This window comes from Thamnophis elegans, chromosome 6 (genome assembly GCF_009769535.1).
Source record: "Thamnophis elegans isolate rThaEle1 chromosome 6, rThaEle1.pri, whole genome shotgun sequence".
Classification (NCBI taxonomy): Eukaryota; Metazoa; Chordata; class Lepidosauria; order Squamata; family Colubridae; genus Thamnophis; species Thamnophis elegans.
In genome coordinates, this window is record NC_045546.1 from 68,205,563 (window position 1) to 68,224,751 (window position 19,189).

The 19,189-nt window shown below is 39.0% G+C and overlaps 1 protein-coding gene across 1 annotated transcript in view; it reads right to left on the reverse strand.

Moving 5' to 3' along the window:
- The window catches only part of ARAP3 (ArfGAP with RhoGAP domain, ankyrin repeat and PH domain 3), a 134,589-nt gene that overhangs the window by 102,210 nt on the left and 13,190 nt on the right, over positions 1-19,189 (reverse strand). Inside the window, exons 4-11 of the mRNA XM_032220192.1 lie at positions 15,363-15,433; positions 12,339-12,412; positions 9,679-9,957; positions 8,833-8,902; positions 8,265-8,385; positions 7,849-8,030; positions 7,388-7,494; positions 2,158-2,357 (exon numbers count right to left, since the gene is read on the reverse strand). Of these exons, the coding sequence (XP_032076083.1) occupies positions 2,158-2,357; positions 7,388-7,494; positions 7,849-8,030; positions 8,265-8,385; positions 8,833-8,902; positions 9,679-9,957; positions 12,339-12,412; positions 15,363-15,433 (1,104 nt within the window). The remainder of the gene's footprint in view (positions 1-2,157; positions 2,358-7,387; positions 7,495-7,848; positions 8,031-8,264; positions 8,386-8,832; positions 8,903-9,678; positions 9,958-12,338; positions 12,413-15,362; positions 15,434-19,189) is intronic.

Genomic DNA, 19,189 nt, shown 5'->3' on the forward strand with positions numbered 1-19,189 from the left:
TTTAACTGGAGGGGGTGAGATGGGGTATGATTTTCATGGAGGCAGAAGAGGGACTTGGCACTGAAGGCTTCACTCCCGAGACACCGTGTCTTCCTACCTATAATCATAGGCATTGAAAGCCTGACTTTCTCACAGCAAGACCTGATAGAGACACAGCACTTCAGTCCTTCTGCGTGCTGTCATCTCATAAACACATTGACAGACTGAAGCAGCAAAGGCTCAGATGTTGCCAGACTAAAGCAGCAAAGTCTCAGAAGGCTTGCTGGGAACAGCAAGCCCACTGAGCCTTTGCTGCTTCAGTCAGAGCCTGATTCCCGAAGCAGCCCTGGGAAGTGCAGGGGTTGGGACTCTGTTGGCGAAGTGGGCACTGCGCAGGAGGTATAAGGCAGTTGCCACAATCTCTGTCACCTGGAACGCCTTCATTTCAGATCCACCACCTTCCACACCCCCGGTTGAAGACCCTCCACCCTCTTCACTACATATTCATACAACAGGACAGCTTTATCATGACAGCCATTCGAGCAGACAGTGAATTGCCTCAGCTTCCAATCGTGCTCCACCTGGATGGGGAAGCCGCTACCGCCAGGCTTCAGTAGGTTGAGCGGAGCCATCTGTGCCATGGAGGAACCCCCCCCCCACCTCATGCCTTCCACCCCCTCTTCCCCGCTGCCAGCTGCTTCGCCTTTGTCCACTCGTGGTGGGGAAGGGCTCGGAGGGGAGCCTGGGTAGGGGGAAAGAGAGCATGGAATATGGGGGTCCATCACCCCCAATCCTGATCAAGCAGTCCTTGCAGGCCAGCTGCCAGGAGAGCGATCCGTTCAGTTCTCCAGCCAGGAAACTTCATAATGGGAAGAGTAGGGTGGGAAACTTTTGCAGCTGTGAAGCTCGCACTCAGCGACAGGAGCCAAAGCAACCTTCCACACACCAGATTTTTGGAATTTGGAAAGAAAGCATTTTTGGGTGGCAGTGCCACAATTCCCTCCCCTTCGTTTCAGATCCGCTGCCTTCCGCACGCCCCATTTTTTAAATCGGGGAGGGAATCACTGCTCAGCCTCCCGCTTCTCCAGATGACCCAGATGGAGGTTGGTCAGCTTCTGCTCCTGGCCTGAGAGACGGATCTGGCCAGGAGGAAAGCGAAGAAGGAGGGGGGCATGCTTTTTTCCCTCCCCATTCCAAAAATGTGGCATGCAGAATCAGCCTCCGACTGAGGCAGCAAAGGTGCAGGGGCTTGCTGGGAACGGGAGGTGGATCTGGCCAGGAGGAACACATACCCTGTTTTTGCAATTGAGGAGGAAAAAGAGTGTTTCAAGCGACAGGCGGTTCCAGGCTGTAGGGATTGTGGTGCAGCCTGGAACAGCCCGCTGCCTGTTCCTCCCCGATTGCAAAAATGGGGCATGCATTCCTCCTGGCCAGAGCCATCTCTGGGAGACAGATTTGTCCAGGAGGAACACACGCCCCATTTTTGCATTCAGAATATAAGACATACCCAGATTTTCACCCTCTTTTTTGGGGGGGAAAGGTGTGTCTTATGCTCTGAAAAATATGGTACATCACCAGCTCCTTGGGCACTCAACTTTCTGAGTTAACACAAGAAGAACATTTTTGTTTTGCCCTTTTAATGATGATTCTAATGGCCATTTTCAAATCCTGGGAGATTATAAAACCCAGAAACTTGAAGGTCCCTACTGTTGATACTGTGTTGTTTAATACTGTAAGAGTTAGAAAACTGCTACCTGCTACCTTTATTTTCTGCACTTCTCTCAAAACATTGCATGCTATCTATTCTGATGTTTGCCTTTTTTTTCAGAACATGATATTCAGCATCCATAATTTTTAGGGTGTACATAGGCATTCTTGAGAACAAATATGTTGGCAATTGCTTATTTTCCATGCTGAGTAAAACATGGGATGGGGGAGAGAAAAATTACAAAGGGGTATCTTCAAAAATAACCCACCAAATTGCAATTATCCTTAAATGTACAACCTCCACTAATATGGAGGTTATGTAATTTTCAATTGCCATTGTAACATCTTGTAGGAAGGATTAGCATTTCTCCTTCAAAGTAGCAATTGCTGATCATAAATGTTCTGTTAAATAACTGGGGAGAAGTATTGACATTTTGCCACCAAAAGTGCCATATACACAAATATACTTACCTGCACAGTGCTTGCAGATCACCACACACAAATTGATGGAAGCCCAGTCAGGGTTTAGTGCATGGCAGTCAGCACAGAATCTATTAGCTTTGTTAGACCAGATTTTCTCGGCTACCTCATAATCATACAAAGTCTCCGCAATAGAGTTCTGAAGCACTTCCATCCATTCTTGCTTCTCTTGGTCAGACTTGGCTCCAAAACTAAGGAAATGCATGAAATTATGTAAGGCCTAATCAAAAAGCAAGACTATTATAAATACTCTTCTTGCAGCATCACAAAACATTTCAAGGTTGATACTGGTGATGTAATAATTTAACAAATTGTCCATTAGTATACAAAGAAACTACCTTTGTATTTGTGTTTACATGCTAAATGCTTTGTCATTCCAACCAAGATGATGAATTTCTACAATGTGCATTAATTCCCTGTCTCAGGTTGGAGAGAGTAAAACCCAATTCAGACACAGAGCATTCAGCTCTCCTGATGCCATTCAAATGGTGTTAGATATACCTAAACATATGCATCTGCAGGAAGAAAATATGGAAACCAACACAAGTACTGTATGAATCTATGCATGAAGATGTTCCTCCTGGATGCAGTTGCACAGAACATGAAGATGTTTGCATGAATCTGACATTAGATATATATACATACACACATACATACATACATACATACATACATACACACACACACACACACACACACACACACATACAAACACACATATTGATATAAAGCAAAAAATAGACTACAGCCTACTTCTTGATAAAATAGAACAATGTGCAATAGACAGTACCACCATCAGATGGATTTGCTGTTGACTGACCAACCATATTCAGTGGATAGTCCTCAATATAACTACATCTACATGGAGGGAATCATGCAGTAGGGTACCTCAGGGCTCTGTAATGGGGGCAATGCTCTTCAACATCTTCATTAATGATGTAGATGAGGAGATAGAAGGGAAGCTCATCAAATTTACAGATGACACCCAGTTGGGGAGAATAGTTACCACTTTGAATGATAGACTCAGGATTCAAAAGAATATTGACACACTCCAGCATTTGGCCCTATCCAATTAAATGTAGTTCAGTGATGAGAAAAGCTTCTGCATTTAGGCAGAAAAAACCAAATGAACAGGTATAGAATAGGCAATACCTGGTTCAACAATAGAAACTGTGACAAGGATCTAGTTATGCTACAGCTGCCAAAAAAAGTATTGCTGTTGTAGGTTGCATCAACAGAGGAATAGTTTTAAGATCACAAGAAATGATAGTATCACTTTAAACTGCACTAGTGTAGCCACACTTAGAATACTGCATCCAGTTCTGGTCAACATGATATACAAAAGAAGGTGAGACTCTAAAAAGTGTGACAAGAAGAGCAGTAAAGAAGACATGGAGTCCAGACCCTAAACTGTATGTTGAACAGTTAAGGGAACTAGATTGTCTAGCTGTGCTCCCCTGCTCCCCACACATACATATAGCAAGACTTCTACAGGTGGTTTATTCAACCCCCACCTCCAAACAGGTCCTCAGAAAGCACATCTGTTGTGCAAGTCCAGATTCCAAGCTCAGTACTGCAAGAATCACTGAGTAGCAGAGTCCAAGGGACACACACAAAGTCCAAGAAAGCAGTCCAGGAGTCAAACAGGCTAGGAAACAAAGTGCCAGAATACAAGGCACCAGGACACAAGGCGCCAGGACTGGGCACATTGCTTCAGCAACACTCAAGTCCTCAGGTGGGGTTAAGTAGGCAATGCCGGTGCAGCCCTTCATAAGGCAAGGTTGCCTCCTCATTAGTAGTCTAGCTGACCAACATTGTGCCCACCTCCTTTCTGTTCTTTGTGTCCTTGGATCAGGAGGAGGTGTACATTCCACTTCTTTCTCATTGCTAAGCTGCGGCAGCTGCTCCCAGTCCTTGGCTGGAGCCTCCTAGCCAACTTGCTGCAGCTGTGGCTCACTTCACTCAGCCTCAGCCTGTTGCTAGTCCAATTGACTCATCTGAGGCTGCTTTATCAGACTAACATTTTCTGAGCCCCAATCCTGATCAATACTCGCTCTGTGCTTTCCTATGCAGACTCAAACTTACCCTTCTCCACTGAATTTGCATCTGGAGTGGAGTCTGGGGATAGATCCATGACACTAGCTTTTCAAAAAGAAGGATTAGGGGTGGCATGATAGGGGGTCAACAAATAGCAATAAATTTAGGGATAGTATTTATAGACTTACATACCACCCCATAGTGCTTTACAGCACTCTCAAGTTTTAACATTTTTATTGAGTTATAAGATACAATAAGATACAAAATACGAAAGTAAATAGGAAAACATTGGGGAGGAATTGGGAGAAGAAAAAGGGGTAAGGATTAGGAAAAGGAAAAAGAAACATTGACTTCCATATCTCTCTGTTGCAATAAAATAAGGTATTAACATCAAATCACAGCTTTTTGTTTTTTCATAATAATATGAGCTAGCCATTTCTATAAGGATCTATCAGTCTAATTGGTAAAACCCAAAATTAAAGTTTTATTCTGTTCCACTTCAAGCACAAAATTCAGAAGCAGTCTCCATGTGGAAACAAAGGTACATATATTCTTTTCTTTAATCAAAATAGTCAATTTTGCCATTTCAGCCAACTCCATCAGCTTCTGCAACCAGTCGTCCATGTTAAGAATTGAAGCATCCTTTCAAGTTTGTGTGTACAATAGTTTTGCTGCTGTCAACATATCTATAACAAAGTTCCAAAAAAAATTTCCAAGTCTTTTTCCCTTAGGTCCAAATGGAAAATTTCTGGTTTCATCTTTATCTCCATTTTCAATATTTTCTGTATTAAAATATGAATGATACTCTGAAATTTCTTTGCTTTATCACACTACAGCTCTCTCTGAGCAGTTTACAAAATCAGCACCTTGTCGCCAACAATCTTGGTCCTCATTTTACTAACCTCAGAAAGATGGAAGGCTGAATTAATCTCAAACCCCATCAGGATTGAACCCTTCTGTAGGCAGAATAAATCTACAATACTGCATTCTAACCACTGTGCCATCATGGCTCCAAAACCCCTGCGGGCAGGACAAGATGCAACAGAAGAAAGCTTGTTAAAGAGAAAACCAACTTAGAATTAAAGAGTCATTTCCTGGTGAAAATGATTAATCAATGGAATAGCTTGCCTCCAGAGTTTTGAATGCTCCATCACTGTAGCTCCCTGCCTTGAGCAGGAGGTTGGAGTAAAAGACCTCCAAGGTCCCTCTCAGCCTTATGATTCCATGACTTTTATTCTGCAGAACCACTGACTATCAAAGCAGAAACAGTTTTGGAGATTTGCTTTTTGCAGGAAGTGTAGGTCAAAATTACTGGAGAGCTTCAAGAAAAGATTGGGGAGCCATTTTTCCAGGATGGAATAAGATCTCAGAACTGCCCAGGTTTTGGTCATGGTAGCACCTCCACAGTAAATTGAACAAAATTTGTGCCCTTGGCAATCTCCTTGTCAACCAACCACAGGTACACTTCACTAGTCCTCCCATACATCTTCCCCGCTGGTTCCCTGCAGACTCCCTTACAGTATGGGGTTCCCATGGCACTGTGTTGGAACTGGGTGCTATTTCAAAGTAGTGCCAATGAATTGTGGTTTCTCCCAATGTGATGCCTGCTTCCAGGAAGGCATCATACAATCTCTATAGAGAAAGGCTGTGCAGTGGATCAGGTGCTCCCTGAAGGAGATCTACAAAGAAGGTAAATAGATTGAGCTGTAATAGGGGTTAGGGAGAAGGGCATGGGACCAGTAGGGTGGGAAGGAGGCCCAAGACTTGGGAGATCCTGTGCAGGAGAGAAGTGGAGCATGGGATGCTTCAGGGGGTAAGAAGGCATTGGGAGGCCCAGAGCAGCATGTTGAGGAATTGCTATACTGCAGGCCTAGGGCTAGGGCTAGGGCTCCCAGGTTCACTTCTGAGATAGCCATGCTCCATTTAATGATCACAACAGGGAGAATAGGGATTGTGGTCATGAAGCAAGGCGATCACATGGCTCCTTGCTTAATGATCACTATGACGTATGACCATAATAGGCAGGGTCTATCACAATCGTAAGTCAAGGACTTCCTGTACATTGCTATTCTTCTTTTCTATTTCTTTTTCCTTCTTAATTTCTTTCCATTTCTCTTTCTTCCCCATCCCCTGTCAAATAAACAATTTTGCCAGAGGGAACAGCCCATGGAATTATATTCTCTTAAGGATTTTCCTATGATGTGGCAAGGAATTTGGAGCAAGCTTTTTTTCCCTCTTGAGGAAAAATATGTAGAATGAATAAGGCAATAATTCTACTGGTTCCTAGAGGATAAGAACATTGTTGATTTATCCTTTTGAGAATCACCAAAGAATTTCCCTACTGGCTTCTGAAATGACCTAATGGTCTCTGGAACAATACCTCATTTCTCACTGAGATAGGTATATGGATCAGAATCTCTGCATTTAAAAAAATATATCTAGAGGCTTGCAGCTCTTTTCTCTTCAAATAATATCTCTATTCACTGTCCAAGAAACCATTATATCAGTGCTAGGCTTCTAGAGGTATTTCACTTTAAAAAAATAGAGAAAGGCCTAACCGGAGCACATCTCTCAAAGCACCCAAAGAAGCACAAAAATTGATGTGCTTTCTGCTCATGTGATGTTAGTGAGAGTACACTTGACTTACAACCATTTTGTTTAGTGACTGTTCAAAGTTACAAAGACAATGAAAAAAGTGACTTGTGACCATTTCTCATATATCTCACATGATATTGCAGCATCATGTGATCAAAATTCAGTGGCTTGGCAACTAATTCATGTGATCATCTTATGTGACCTGACACACAAAGTCAATAGGGAAGCCAGGCTCCCTTAACAACCATTTGACTAACTTAACAACTGCAGTGATTCACTTAACAACTGTGGCAAGAAAGGTCATACAAAGGGGCAAAAATCACTTAACAAATGTTTCACTTAACAACAGAAAATTGGGGATCAGTTATGGTAGTAAGTTGAGGACTAGCTGTAATAGTCCACTGTTTAATAGAAGATGGGTACTTCGTTTTTTAAATTTCTGTTGTTGGTAAGCAATATAAAAGCTGGGGTCCCGAGTGAAATTCTTGGGTGAATACAGGGTTTCCCTAATGCCCAGTTATATCAACCCTCAATGATAGCCCTGCTATAGCAGTTGAATGTTCTTTTTTGCAGGACCAGTTTGTGTTACCTGAAAATCTTGCATGGAGTGATGAGTTCAAAATTACGGCCTTTAGCATCTCGGATAGAAGAGTGGTGCATGTCAATCAGACAGATGGCAACGCCCATTTTAAAGAACTGTGGATAAAATATGGACAGGAATTGCTTTATATGTATAGCAGAAGAATATCTGAAATTTACAAGATTAATTTTAAAAATGCCCTCTCTTTTTCATGAAGGAAATAACAATAGAATAAATATTGATATTGTGAACTGTGATCCTGTAACTTTTACTGCCAACAGCTTCAACTGTTCATAGAGACTATTTTTGTCCTAGTCCGACATTATTGCTTGGTCCCACTTAAAGAAACATTCATCTGTCAATGTAGGGGGGAAAACTACAATATATGAAATGCATTTATAAAGAAATCATTAAAATCATTAAAAAAAACTTCAATCAGTTTCCTAAGACTGAAAGCCTTAGATGCTTACTTCCTCTCTTTTGTACAGCCACATCTCACTCAGGATGAGAATTACAAACAGTTTGGATTTATAACCTTTGAGTTCTAAATAACCACGCTTTTGGAGATGAGTGCTGCTACATGTTGGGGAACAAAGATTTTGCTTGTCGATGACTTTCTGCTGAAGAGTGCTGCACCATTCATTCCGCTGGGCTATAGAAATTATAACAAAAGATAAGAAGATTACAAGTATTTCTCAGAATGACTTCTGATATGCAAACCTTCAGAAAAAATCAGGTCTTTCTACATTTTCTCATTTCTAATGAAGATGGAAAAATAAAAGGGAGTAATGAGAAACAAAAGTGCTGCCTGAAAAAAAGAGAATAGTGAGCAAGAAGTAGCAAGAAGAGAAGAAAGGCACTTTGGGATCAGGATGAGATTTCTCACCTTCACTTTCAGCTCGGAAGACAAAAATCCTGTGTTTAGTGATGACTTGGAATTTGTTGTCCTTAGTGGAGCGCACCATGTCAATAATATAGAGAGGAATCAATCCTTTCGGATACGGTTCCTGCAACAGCCCAGGCGGTTAGTGATTTCTACTTTCACATTCTTCTCCTAGAACTTTCTTCCTACTCAAAGTTAACCCAGTTTTTAAAAATATTTTTTCAATGAATATTTTAACATTATATATATTTCAAGACATGACTTTAGATATTGAAGCATATTGTCACAATCCAACTTAATATCCATTCCATACTTGGTAAATAGAATGAGTAATAAAAAGAGGAAGACTTCAGTAAAGAAGCACACATCTAAGAAAATATGACATGTTGTAAAAGATAGCAGAACTGTAACTCACAACCTTGATTTTGATCAACTTTCCACTATAATTTCTCCAATCTACATAAGTTAGGATCAATCTTCTTTTTTCAGTAACCAGAATCTAATTATCTCCCACCTGCTCCGTGGAACACATGTAGTGGCTTAATATTAATTTATGTTATACTGTTCGCACCTTCTCATTGTTAAAATACATGAGGTTTTTTCCATCAAATCTGACAAAACGTCGTTGGAAGACATAATTCCTATGGAGAATGAAAGGAAAATGCCTTAAAAACAGAACTGTTCACTGGGGACATGACAATGTTTATTAAAGGGCTGATGGGGAGCTCAGCTATAAAGGTAGTCCTTGACTTACAACCTTAATTGAACCAAAATATCTGTTGCTATGTGATACATTTGTTAAGTGAGTTTTGCCCAGTTTTGATTACCTTTCTTGTCATAGTTGTTAATGAGTCATTGCCGTTGTTAAGTTAATCACATGGTTGTTAAGTGAATCTGACTTGCCCATTGATTTTGCTTGTCAGAAGGTCACAAAAGGGGGTCACATGACTCCAGGGCACTGCAACCATCATAAATATGAACCAGTTGTTAAGTGTCCAAATTTTGATAATGTGACCATGAGGATGTTGCAATGGTCGTAAGTGTGAAAAACTAAGTCATTTTTTTCAGTGCTGTTGTAACTTTGAACGGTCACTAAATGAACTGTTGTAAGTCAAGGACTGCCTGTATCTGCTTTTAAAATTATACGTGAAGAAGGTCTACAAATAGTATTTGTTTAATCACATGCAAATATATTAGTTTATTAAAAAGAATGTTATTAATATCTCTGTTTTTTTAATAAACCTTACAATGATATCTTTATTACCCTTAGATCAGAATTACTAACTTTATAATATGATGTATAATGTACACATAGCAATGGCTAATTTTCTTACAAAAAGCAAATTTAGGTGAGACTAACTGAAAATAAGAAGTTGGGAAGAAATAAAAGATAGGGCCCCTTCAGTCAGTCACCTACCCCTGTGGAGAGAGCTTGTCCAGCCAGCCACTGATAACAAAAAGCGGCTGCTCTGACAAAGAGGTGTAGCTGGCATAGGGAGAGATGGTCAAATCATCATAATTTTCAACAGAACATATAGGATCAGAGAGCCTGAATGGGGAACTGTTGAAGCTTTTGAAGTCTGTTGAAGCTTCCACGGTAGAGTCTCCCTCAGTCTCATTCTGAGCAATGCAGCTGATGATACCAGCTTCCCTCTTAGCAGATGGACTCTTATCTTCTCTCCTGGGATTTCTGTCACTGAAAGATGAATGTCAGATTTATTTAATCATCAGAAACTGGTAGAAACAGGAATCCCTCTCCTGTTGTAACTTGAGGCCAGTAAAAGCACTCCCAGCAAAAAACGTAATTCCTAACTCTGAAGATACATACTTCTTAGAGTAGAAATGAGAAAAATGAGAACCATTAGAAGTATACTAACTCCTTAGTGAATTGATGCTTTCCGTAAATTGACAGTTACAGCTGAGGGATAAGCTTTCATACTGTATGGAAGTTGATAAATGAAAAGCTTTGTAAGATTAAGTGGCTCTAAAATCTGTGTATTTCTTTTCTCTACTTCCTCTTTCACTGCTGCAGCATCCTCCATTCCCCTGCAGCCATTGTTCTCCATACCACATTCTGCTGCTGCTCCTCTCTTGCTTCTTTAGATATGCTTTTACAAAATAGTAAGCTTCTCTGCTAATATAACTATGGTCTGCTATTTTAAGGATTATTCTTTCCTCAATGGAAGAGGGAGATTAAACTGGGCAGAGCAGCTTTCCTCAAACTGGGGCCCTTCAAAGCAGTGACGTGCGGTGAGGCTTATGGCTGGTGAGGCAAAAAGAAAGAAAGAGGCTTTTGCCCACCCCACTATGTCCTACATAGAGGCATCCCGCCTCTATGTCAGACATAGCGGTGGGGCAGGCAAAAGCTGCTTTTTTGAAAGCCCCACCACTATGTCCGACAAAGAGGCAGGACGCGGGCAAAAGCTGCTTTCTTTTAAAAGAAAGAAAGCAGCTTTTGCCTGCCCCACCGCTATGTCTGACATAGAGGTGGGACGTAGAGGCAAAAGCCGCTTTCATTCTTTTAAAAGAAAGCGGCTTTTGCGGCTATGTCCGACATAAAGGCGAGACATGGGGAAAAGCCACTTTCTTTTAAAAGAAAGAAAGAGGCTTTTGCCCGCCCCGCCGCTATGTCTGACATAGAGGCATCCCTCTATGCTGCTCTGCAGCCCAGGGTTCTGAACAAACTGACAGGCATAAACTCAGAGCCACTGAATATAAAAGCTCCTTTAGCACAGGGTAACTACTAGATGACTGGAAAAGAGCTTATGTGATACCAACATACAAAAAAGGAAAAATGAATCCAGGAAATTATAGGCTAATCAGTTTGACATCAATACCTGGGGAAATTGTGGAAAAAATAATCAGGCAAAGGATTTGTGAGCACCAAAAAATAAACAAGTGACAACTGACTCACATTTATGGTGGCTGCAGTGTCCTGGGATTATGTGATCACCTTTTGTGACCTTCTCACAAGCAAAGTCAATGGAGAAGTCAGATTCACTTAACAACTATGTAAGTAATTTAACAACTGCAGTGATTCACTTAACAAACATGTCAAGAAAGGTCATGAAATGGGGCAAGATTCACTTAATAGATTTCTCACTTAGCAACATAAATTTTGGGCTCAATTGTAGTCATAGGTCGAGGGGTTTCTATAGTTATTATATGGCACATCTGTTTATTGTGTACATCTTTTGCAATTCCAGTGCAAAATATAATTGCTAATTATAAATCAGAAGTTAGATATAATTTTCTAAAATATTTAACTGATCTCTTTTCTAGAACAAGATTCAATGGGTATAGAACTTAGTCCCTTTTCATTTAGAATCCTCAAAACCTGTGCTCCTGATAATTGCATTTCTGATTTAGTCCTTTCTTCCTAGGTTTAAAGGAAAAATGGATGAAGTATGGATTAAAAACTTGGTGTCATTCCCGAAACAGCCAACCACAGCTAGCTATTCCAGGGCTGCCGTTTGGGGAGAGGAGGACCCACCTTTGCAGAGTGAGGCATCAGCTGAGAGGTGGAACAGCTGAGCATCAGATGAACATTTAGCTGAACGTTTAACGTTTGGCTGAGCACCAGGTGGATGCCAGGCTATTGCTCCATTGGTCTGGGTGCTTTTGGGAATGCCTCTGGACCTGCAGTCAGCTGGGAAGCGGATAGCTGGCAATAAGCTGGGAAGCAGAGACTGGCAGAAACAGCTGAGTGTTGGCAACCAGAAGCCATGGGGTGGGGCAGACACCAGGGGGTAGGGATGCCAGAGGGTGATATAAACTCACATACTTAAGGATGAAGGGATAGACTGCAGTTAGCACTGACTTTATTTTGCTTCTTGCCTTGTTGGTAATTTTATGTTGGATTTCACACTTTCAAAGATGAATGCTTCAAACTGAATTGTGATGTCGGTGGTTTCTTGATGCTGAACTACGGAACGTGACACTTGGATTATGATATCTGGATGATCTATAAAGTTTGCATTGCATACTAAACAATTGTATTGCATATTAACATAGCATGTTAAATGGCATAACATTCTGCATAATATGTATAGGCAGAAAAGAAGACACACCACTTACATTGGGTCCTGGCTCTGGTTTGTTACATATTTTCGCACATCTTCATAGTCTTGGCATTCAGAAGTTGCTGAATTCTAGAATAGTAAATAATAGTTCAGTAGACACAGCAATGACCAATTTTTCTTAGTCAGATACTCAACTCTGACTCTTTTTCTTTGTACATAAATTGATGCCAATGGAACTTTCTTACTGGAGTGTAAATTTTCTTTATATTTCCATTTAAGAAATTAAAAAACAACCTTGAGCCTGAAGACACAGCCATTCCTTTTAAAAATGTCAGGATTTTAAAAATTATATTTATTTTCAAATATACAAAGTTCAAACAGCTTGTTCAATTACATTTTGAAAAAAAAATTAAAATATTTTAAAAATCACTTCCAATTTACAAACCAATGTTGGTCAGGCAGAAAAATCTCAGAGCATTAATGAAGTGTTTCCCATCCAGCATCTAATCAAAGTCAGCATACATGATATCCTTGATGTATATTTTTGTCACTTTTAATTTGTTTTATTATTCCCTTTCTCATTTTCCTTCTTCTTAAAGGGTTTATTGGATTTTTATTTTTAAATACATCAATATCAATACATGAACAGTGTGGCTTCTGGGGTATAATTCATTTTGATTCAAACAGCAATGATAATGATAATAATAGCTGTTATAATAATCAGACTTATATAATCCTAGTATTGATATACATGATTGTTTTAGAGTAGTTATTCAATATTTCAATGTTCCATTTTAATGCCAATGGTATATTAAGCATACATAGTAATACCATCTTTCAATCTCTAATTTTTTCCATCTAATTAATTACTTATTATTTATATTCTATTATATTATATATATATATATCTGCTAATATTCCCCCTATTTCTTATTTCTATCTCTATTCTAACTTCTAGTCAGGCCACCATTACTAATCCTAGTGTTAATACACTTGTTTATATTAAGACTTAGTCCTTCATTATTTAGTTGTTCAAAGTCACAATATGCCATTCAAGTACCAGTCTTCCTATTTTTTAAACATACCTAATAATACCATCTTTCAACCTCCAATCTTTCCATCTAACCATTGCTTTATATAAAAGTGTGTATTCTTATTTCTAGTTCTAGCTTTATTCTAGTTTTTAATCAGGTCATCCTTATATTAGAAAAAAGAAAAAAAGTAATAACAATTCCTTTCTATCCATCATCTCTTGCCCATTTTAATACTTCAATTCTTATTTGTTTTTTTGGCTTGCCTCTGATACTTCTCTCTTGGATCTTTGTCTCTATCAGCACCTGTGTCTTCACCATTCAGTCTGAATATTTCTCCCATCTCTTTCCTTCTAAGCTGCCAGGTCTCCAGAGTGTCCACCCAATGTCCCTTTCAAAAGTATCTTCCAGGTTATCCGATTCCATTTTTAAATCTCTTTAAGTCCTTTTTCCTTGGTTTATTTCATCAGTCATTATTATCTTTATTGTCTTCTCATCTTCTTGCTTTGTTTGCTGGTTTGTGTGTTCTATCTTTTCCTCCATTCTTTCTGCTGTTTCTTCTCTTTCCTATGCTCTTTTATCTTAATTCATTATCAGTTGTAGCATATTTTCTATTTTCCCATTTATGTCTTGCATAAGGTTCTTTATCTCTCTGTCATTCTTTGTTATAATACACCTAATGCTTTGAAACATCAATGCCATTTCTCTTGAAATCTCACTCATTTCCCTCTGATGGAGCATCTTATTTTAATAAGTCCTGCTTTTACTCAAGTCCAAAAACAATATGTTCAAGTCCAATGTTGCTCCTCGTAAAGTTCAATAATCATAGTTCTTTACATCTCAGGATTATTAATCAGTTCCATTTAAGTACGGTAGTCCAGGCAGCTTGCACAAATCAAGAGTCACTTTGCTTTCTTAAAAGAGTCTTCCTTATTCTCACCATAGAGTATTCAGTATTCATAAAGTAGATAATTCTAGAACAGTAAGTATCACCACAGTCCACCAGATAAATGTTACTTATTTCTCTTATCAAAAAATTTCCTAGTCTTGTAGGGGTATGGTTTATTTTCCATTCACCAATAGATGGCACCCTGATCTTAGGTTTCAGTGTTGTTGCAAATCTGATAAATTGATTAATCCAAATTTAGTTCAATTTATGGAAGCAAAGTCAGTTATTCAAGTAGATTCATGTAGATAGTTCCAGCATTTTATAATGCCTTTCCAAAACAACACCTACCTAGTTTAAAAATCCAATTTTCTATGTTTTAAAAGGTCTTTAACTTTTCTCCCTTTAGTTCCTTTCTTTTGGGTCAAGGATTTTTCTCTCTATGGTTGTTCTCCGCTTTAAAAAAATAGTTCTAAGCATCTCTTTTCCTGGATTTTTCCTTTTTTTTTTCTTTTAAGGTTACGTCTAAATAAAAAAGGAAACTTCTCACCTAGCTCCAGTCACTGTTCATCTACATCATTCCTGTACATTTCTTTGTTGCCTTGGCTGTCCCAGCTTCATGGCAGCCATGATGGCTGCCTCTTCTCATCATGGATAAGAGGGAAGAAGCCATGGGTCAAGCAGAAGAGTTGCTGCTCTCCGCAATCTGCAGGGTGCCCCTCTTTTCTTCACCACCCCTACAGAGTTAGCTCCTTTCAGAGCCCTCCAATGGGGAGAACTCAGTGCAGGAGCATGGAGACCCACTCCTCATGTCTGATCTTGCTGTGAAGTCAGCTGGAAGTGGACACAGCCATTCCTATTACGGTAGTTGTATCTAATGACATAGATGTCATAGAACATACTGATCTTTACTTTTTTGACTCCTAATAATTACAAGTATTAAATTTCCATTACTGTATGAGAAATCTTAAGGGACATTTTCTTTGAGTATCCATTAAATTCCAGCTTATTACCTGGCACTCACAGTCTATCCCAATCTTATCAATTTATATAAACTTAAGCATCTGCTTTTTTCACTTCTTCCTCTTCCCAATTCACACTCAAACACTGGGATAGGCAAATGTCTGGAAGAACACAGAAAAAGAGTGTAAGATATCCATACCTGTCCCTGGGTGGGCCACCAATGTCCAAACAGACTCTCACAATAGGGACTGATGAAGTCGTCAACAGCATCTGATGGTTAAACAAAGTTGGAAAAGCAATCATGACTTCAAAAATAAAAAGTTAACAAAAAGACACTTCAATGAAGTTAGCTTGAGTCTGGTTTAGGTAGAAAAAAAATGGAAAATGTGCCTGTCTCTTATGTACTTCTTGTTAGCAAAGAAAACTTTGTGAAATGGATTGCTATAGGTACACATGAAGGCGGGAAGTTTTGTTTTAGCAATTAGAACAATTTCCTTGCTGAATCGACTGGAAGTTCCTCAGCTGGACAGACGTGGGAGGTGTGAGCTCTGAAGAGCCTCACATGAACTCTGTCTGAAAAACCAATGCCAAGATCCTTTTGGATCAGAACCTCATGGGGGGGGGTGAAGAAGGGGCAGCATCTCATCAGACCCAGAAGGAGTGCAACAGGTCCCTCATAGGTCAGAGATTTGCCCTTTGAATCGGCATCGGGGGAGGCAGCATGGCAACATGGCTGCACAAGAAGCTGGCTTCTGGCCAAAGTATCTGAGCAGGTGTGTGTAGGAGACAGGATGAAAAGCCTGGTAAGAAGATTTAATTAACCAACAGACATAAATCAGAATTTGGAAAAGGCAAAGAACCTTGAGAGTATAAATAATATCAATAGACAGATCGGGATTTTGGCAGAAAGAAAGAAAGAAGGGTTAAATCACAAGCCCAAAAAGAACTACTTGCTTTAAATAACTTGGACACAGAAAGGAGAAAGCAGAGAAGTGACAAACCCATTCAAACACAAACTTTGCATTTGGATTTGGATTTGAAAAGACTGTGTCTTTAAAAGAGATTAGGAGGGTGAAACAGAACTAAAAGAGATTTGCTTCATTCGTGTTTCTTCTAATTAACATATCTTAAGCAACTCTAATTAATGAGAGGTGGAATGTAACAAGGGGGAGAAATCAAGAAAAAAACACATTTTGTCACTTATAACCTAATCATGTCTGTGCAATGAATGGAAAGTGAAACCTTGAGCAGGAAGTTTTAATTAACCAATTGACATAAATCAGAATTTGGAAAAAGCAGGAGGTGAAGAGAAACATACCAAGGAGACTTGCTGTTTTGGAGTTGTTCTAATTAATATATTTTGAGCAACTCTTACCAATGGGAGGTGGAAGGTAACAAGGGGAAAAAAATAAAATCAAGACCTGGGAAAATACGAAGTTTTTTGCCAGAGGAAGAACAAAGGATCAAGATGGCTCCCGCTTCTCTTCCTCTTCACAGTAGCTGAATTAGCTAAATTTAAGGTGGACCAGAACTCTGAAACAAGAACTGTATAACTGTGATTTTGGAACTGGACATTATGGAAAGGTGGGAATTTGAAGAACTATGTAAAATTATAAAAAAAATATGGATAATTCATTAAAATCAAGTCTAAAAAGAATTTTGAAGTTAGATATTGAGGAGAAGCAGGAAGTGAAGAAAGAAGTGAAGGAAGAAAAGAGGGGGATAATGAAGTGGTAGAAATGGTGGAAAATAAAAAGCAGACAAAAAAACTTCATTGGGTTTGATAGTGGTATAGGGAAAATTGAAAAGGGGGGATGTGTCCCAACAAAAGGAAATAAAAACCAGACAAAAGATCTCACTGAGTTTGACAGTGGCATAGGGTAGGGAAAACTGAAGAGAGGGGTTATGCTCCAACAAAGGGAAATACAAAAGATTTCACTGGGTTTGACAGTGGCTTGGGGAAAATTGAAGAGGGTGGACATGTCAAAGCAAAGAAAAGAGAGAAGACAGGAATAGAGAAGCGAAACAAAAGACTCACTAGGAAAAAAATCAGATAATTAGAAAGTGTTATATGGGAAATATAAAGTTGAGACTCCTGTATATGATAATTAAACTGAGTTGCTAACTGACTGAATATGATAATAGAAAGATAATTAAATAAAGGTTAAAATATATGTAACATGGACAAATATGAAACTGTTATATGGAGAATGCAAAGTAGAGGTATGTGATTCACTTTTATACATGATAATTAAACTGAGTTGCTAATTGATTGAATATGACAATGGAAGGACAATTAAGTATAGGTGAAAATATATGAAATATGGACACATATAGAATTCTTAAGATGATGATCAAAGTGATGTGTGTGCCGCTTGTTTTTCTACATAGTAGATTAATGGGCTTATAATGAACATTGAACAGTAAGGATTGTTATTTAAAGACAATTAAGGGTAAGCTAAATCAAGATATGGAAAAATGGAGGGGAAACATGAAATATACTTATAATGGAAAATATTGAGATTATAAAGACAGAACTACAATTTTAGGGCGTATAAGGTTGTATAACTATATAAATATAATGATGAGAATAGCTGGGAATCATAACCAGGTCTACATCCCAGCCAAAAATATGTTTGTGGTTTTTTTTAAATAAATATAACTACTATATATGTATACTTCTTTTTCCTTTCAAAAAAGAAGGAGGAAGATATATGTTAAAATTGAAGATGTATATTGAAATGGAATTATAAATAACATTAACATAAAATGGGGCTCGCTCTGAGGCTGAAATACACCAATTAAATGAGATGACGAGCACAGAGTAGAGGAAAGAGGTAACGGAAGAAGAGAGGGATAAGAGAGAGGGGAAGAGGGGAAGAGGAGGAGAAAGAAGGAGTGGAAAGGGGAGAGAGGAGAAGGAGAGAAGAAGGGGAAGTAGAGAAGAGAAGGACGACAGAGGGAAGAAAGGAAGTAGGGAGGAGGAGGAGAGAGGGAGAAGAAAGTGATAGATAGGGTATAAATACAGTGTATGGAGAGCAGAAGAGCCAATAATCATTTTGGGGGGTTGATGGTGAGACGAATTGATGTGAACATTTAACATTTAATATAATGTTGTTGGTGTAATAGTATACATGTGGTTATTTGTTATGAAAATGAAAAAATAAAAAACTTTTTTTTAAAAAAATGTCCTTGCTTCTAGTGATGTTTCAAAAAAGAGCTATTGCTCTTTTTCCCCAAGAAAAATAAATAAGGTATTTTGAGCACCATATATATTATATAATTTTCTCATAAAGTTCTTTGAGGAAGGGGAAAATGGAAAAAAGAACATAGCAAATTACATTGATAGGAAAGATTTCGTTCATAGGACCATGGTCTGAATTTCCTGGATGATGAAATGAGATGAATTGCATCTCAAAACAAAAGCATCTGCAGATTATATCAGAATGCCAGCATATTTTCAACGTGATCCTAAGTTTGTTACACTGTGACATCTGAGATAAATAGATGATGTTGTGGATTTTGCAACATAATGTAATGATGCAGATTTTATTATTTGCCTACTTTTATTACATTGGAGAATAATGAGAACTGCTAAAATGCATTCAGACAAAGCATAGCAAACTTGAACTGCAGAACTAACAAGGGGATCCATTGTCCATGGAGAACCCAGCTCATGGCTGTCCCAAAGGTGCTTTTTCAAGAGGCAACTGGACTTTCTGGGTTTTCTTTGAAGACATTTCACTTCTCATCCAAGAAGCTTCTTCAGCTCTGAGTGGTTGGTGGGGAATGGAAGGATTTCATCATCATAAGACTGCAGTTGCCTAGAGGTGGAGCTCTTGCCTCACAATCAGGAGGTTGTGAGTTCAATCCTAGGTAGAGGTAGAGTCTCCTGCTTGGGCAGGGGATTGGACTAGATGACCTGCAAGGTACCTTCCAACTCTGTTAATCTTATTTACAGGAGAAACTCAAAAAAATAGAATATAGTGCAAAAGTTCATTTAGTTCAGTAATGCAACTTAAAAGG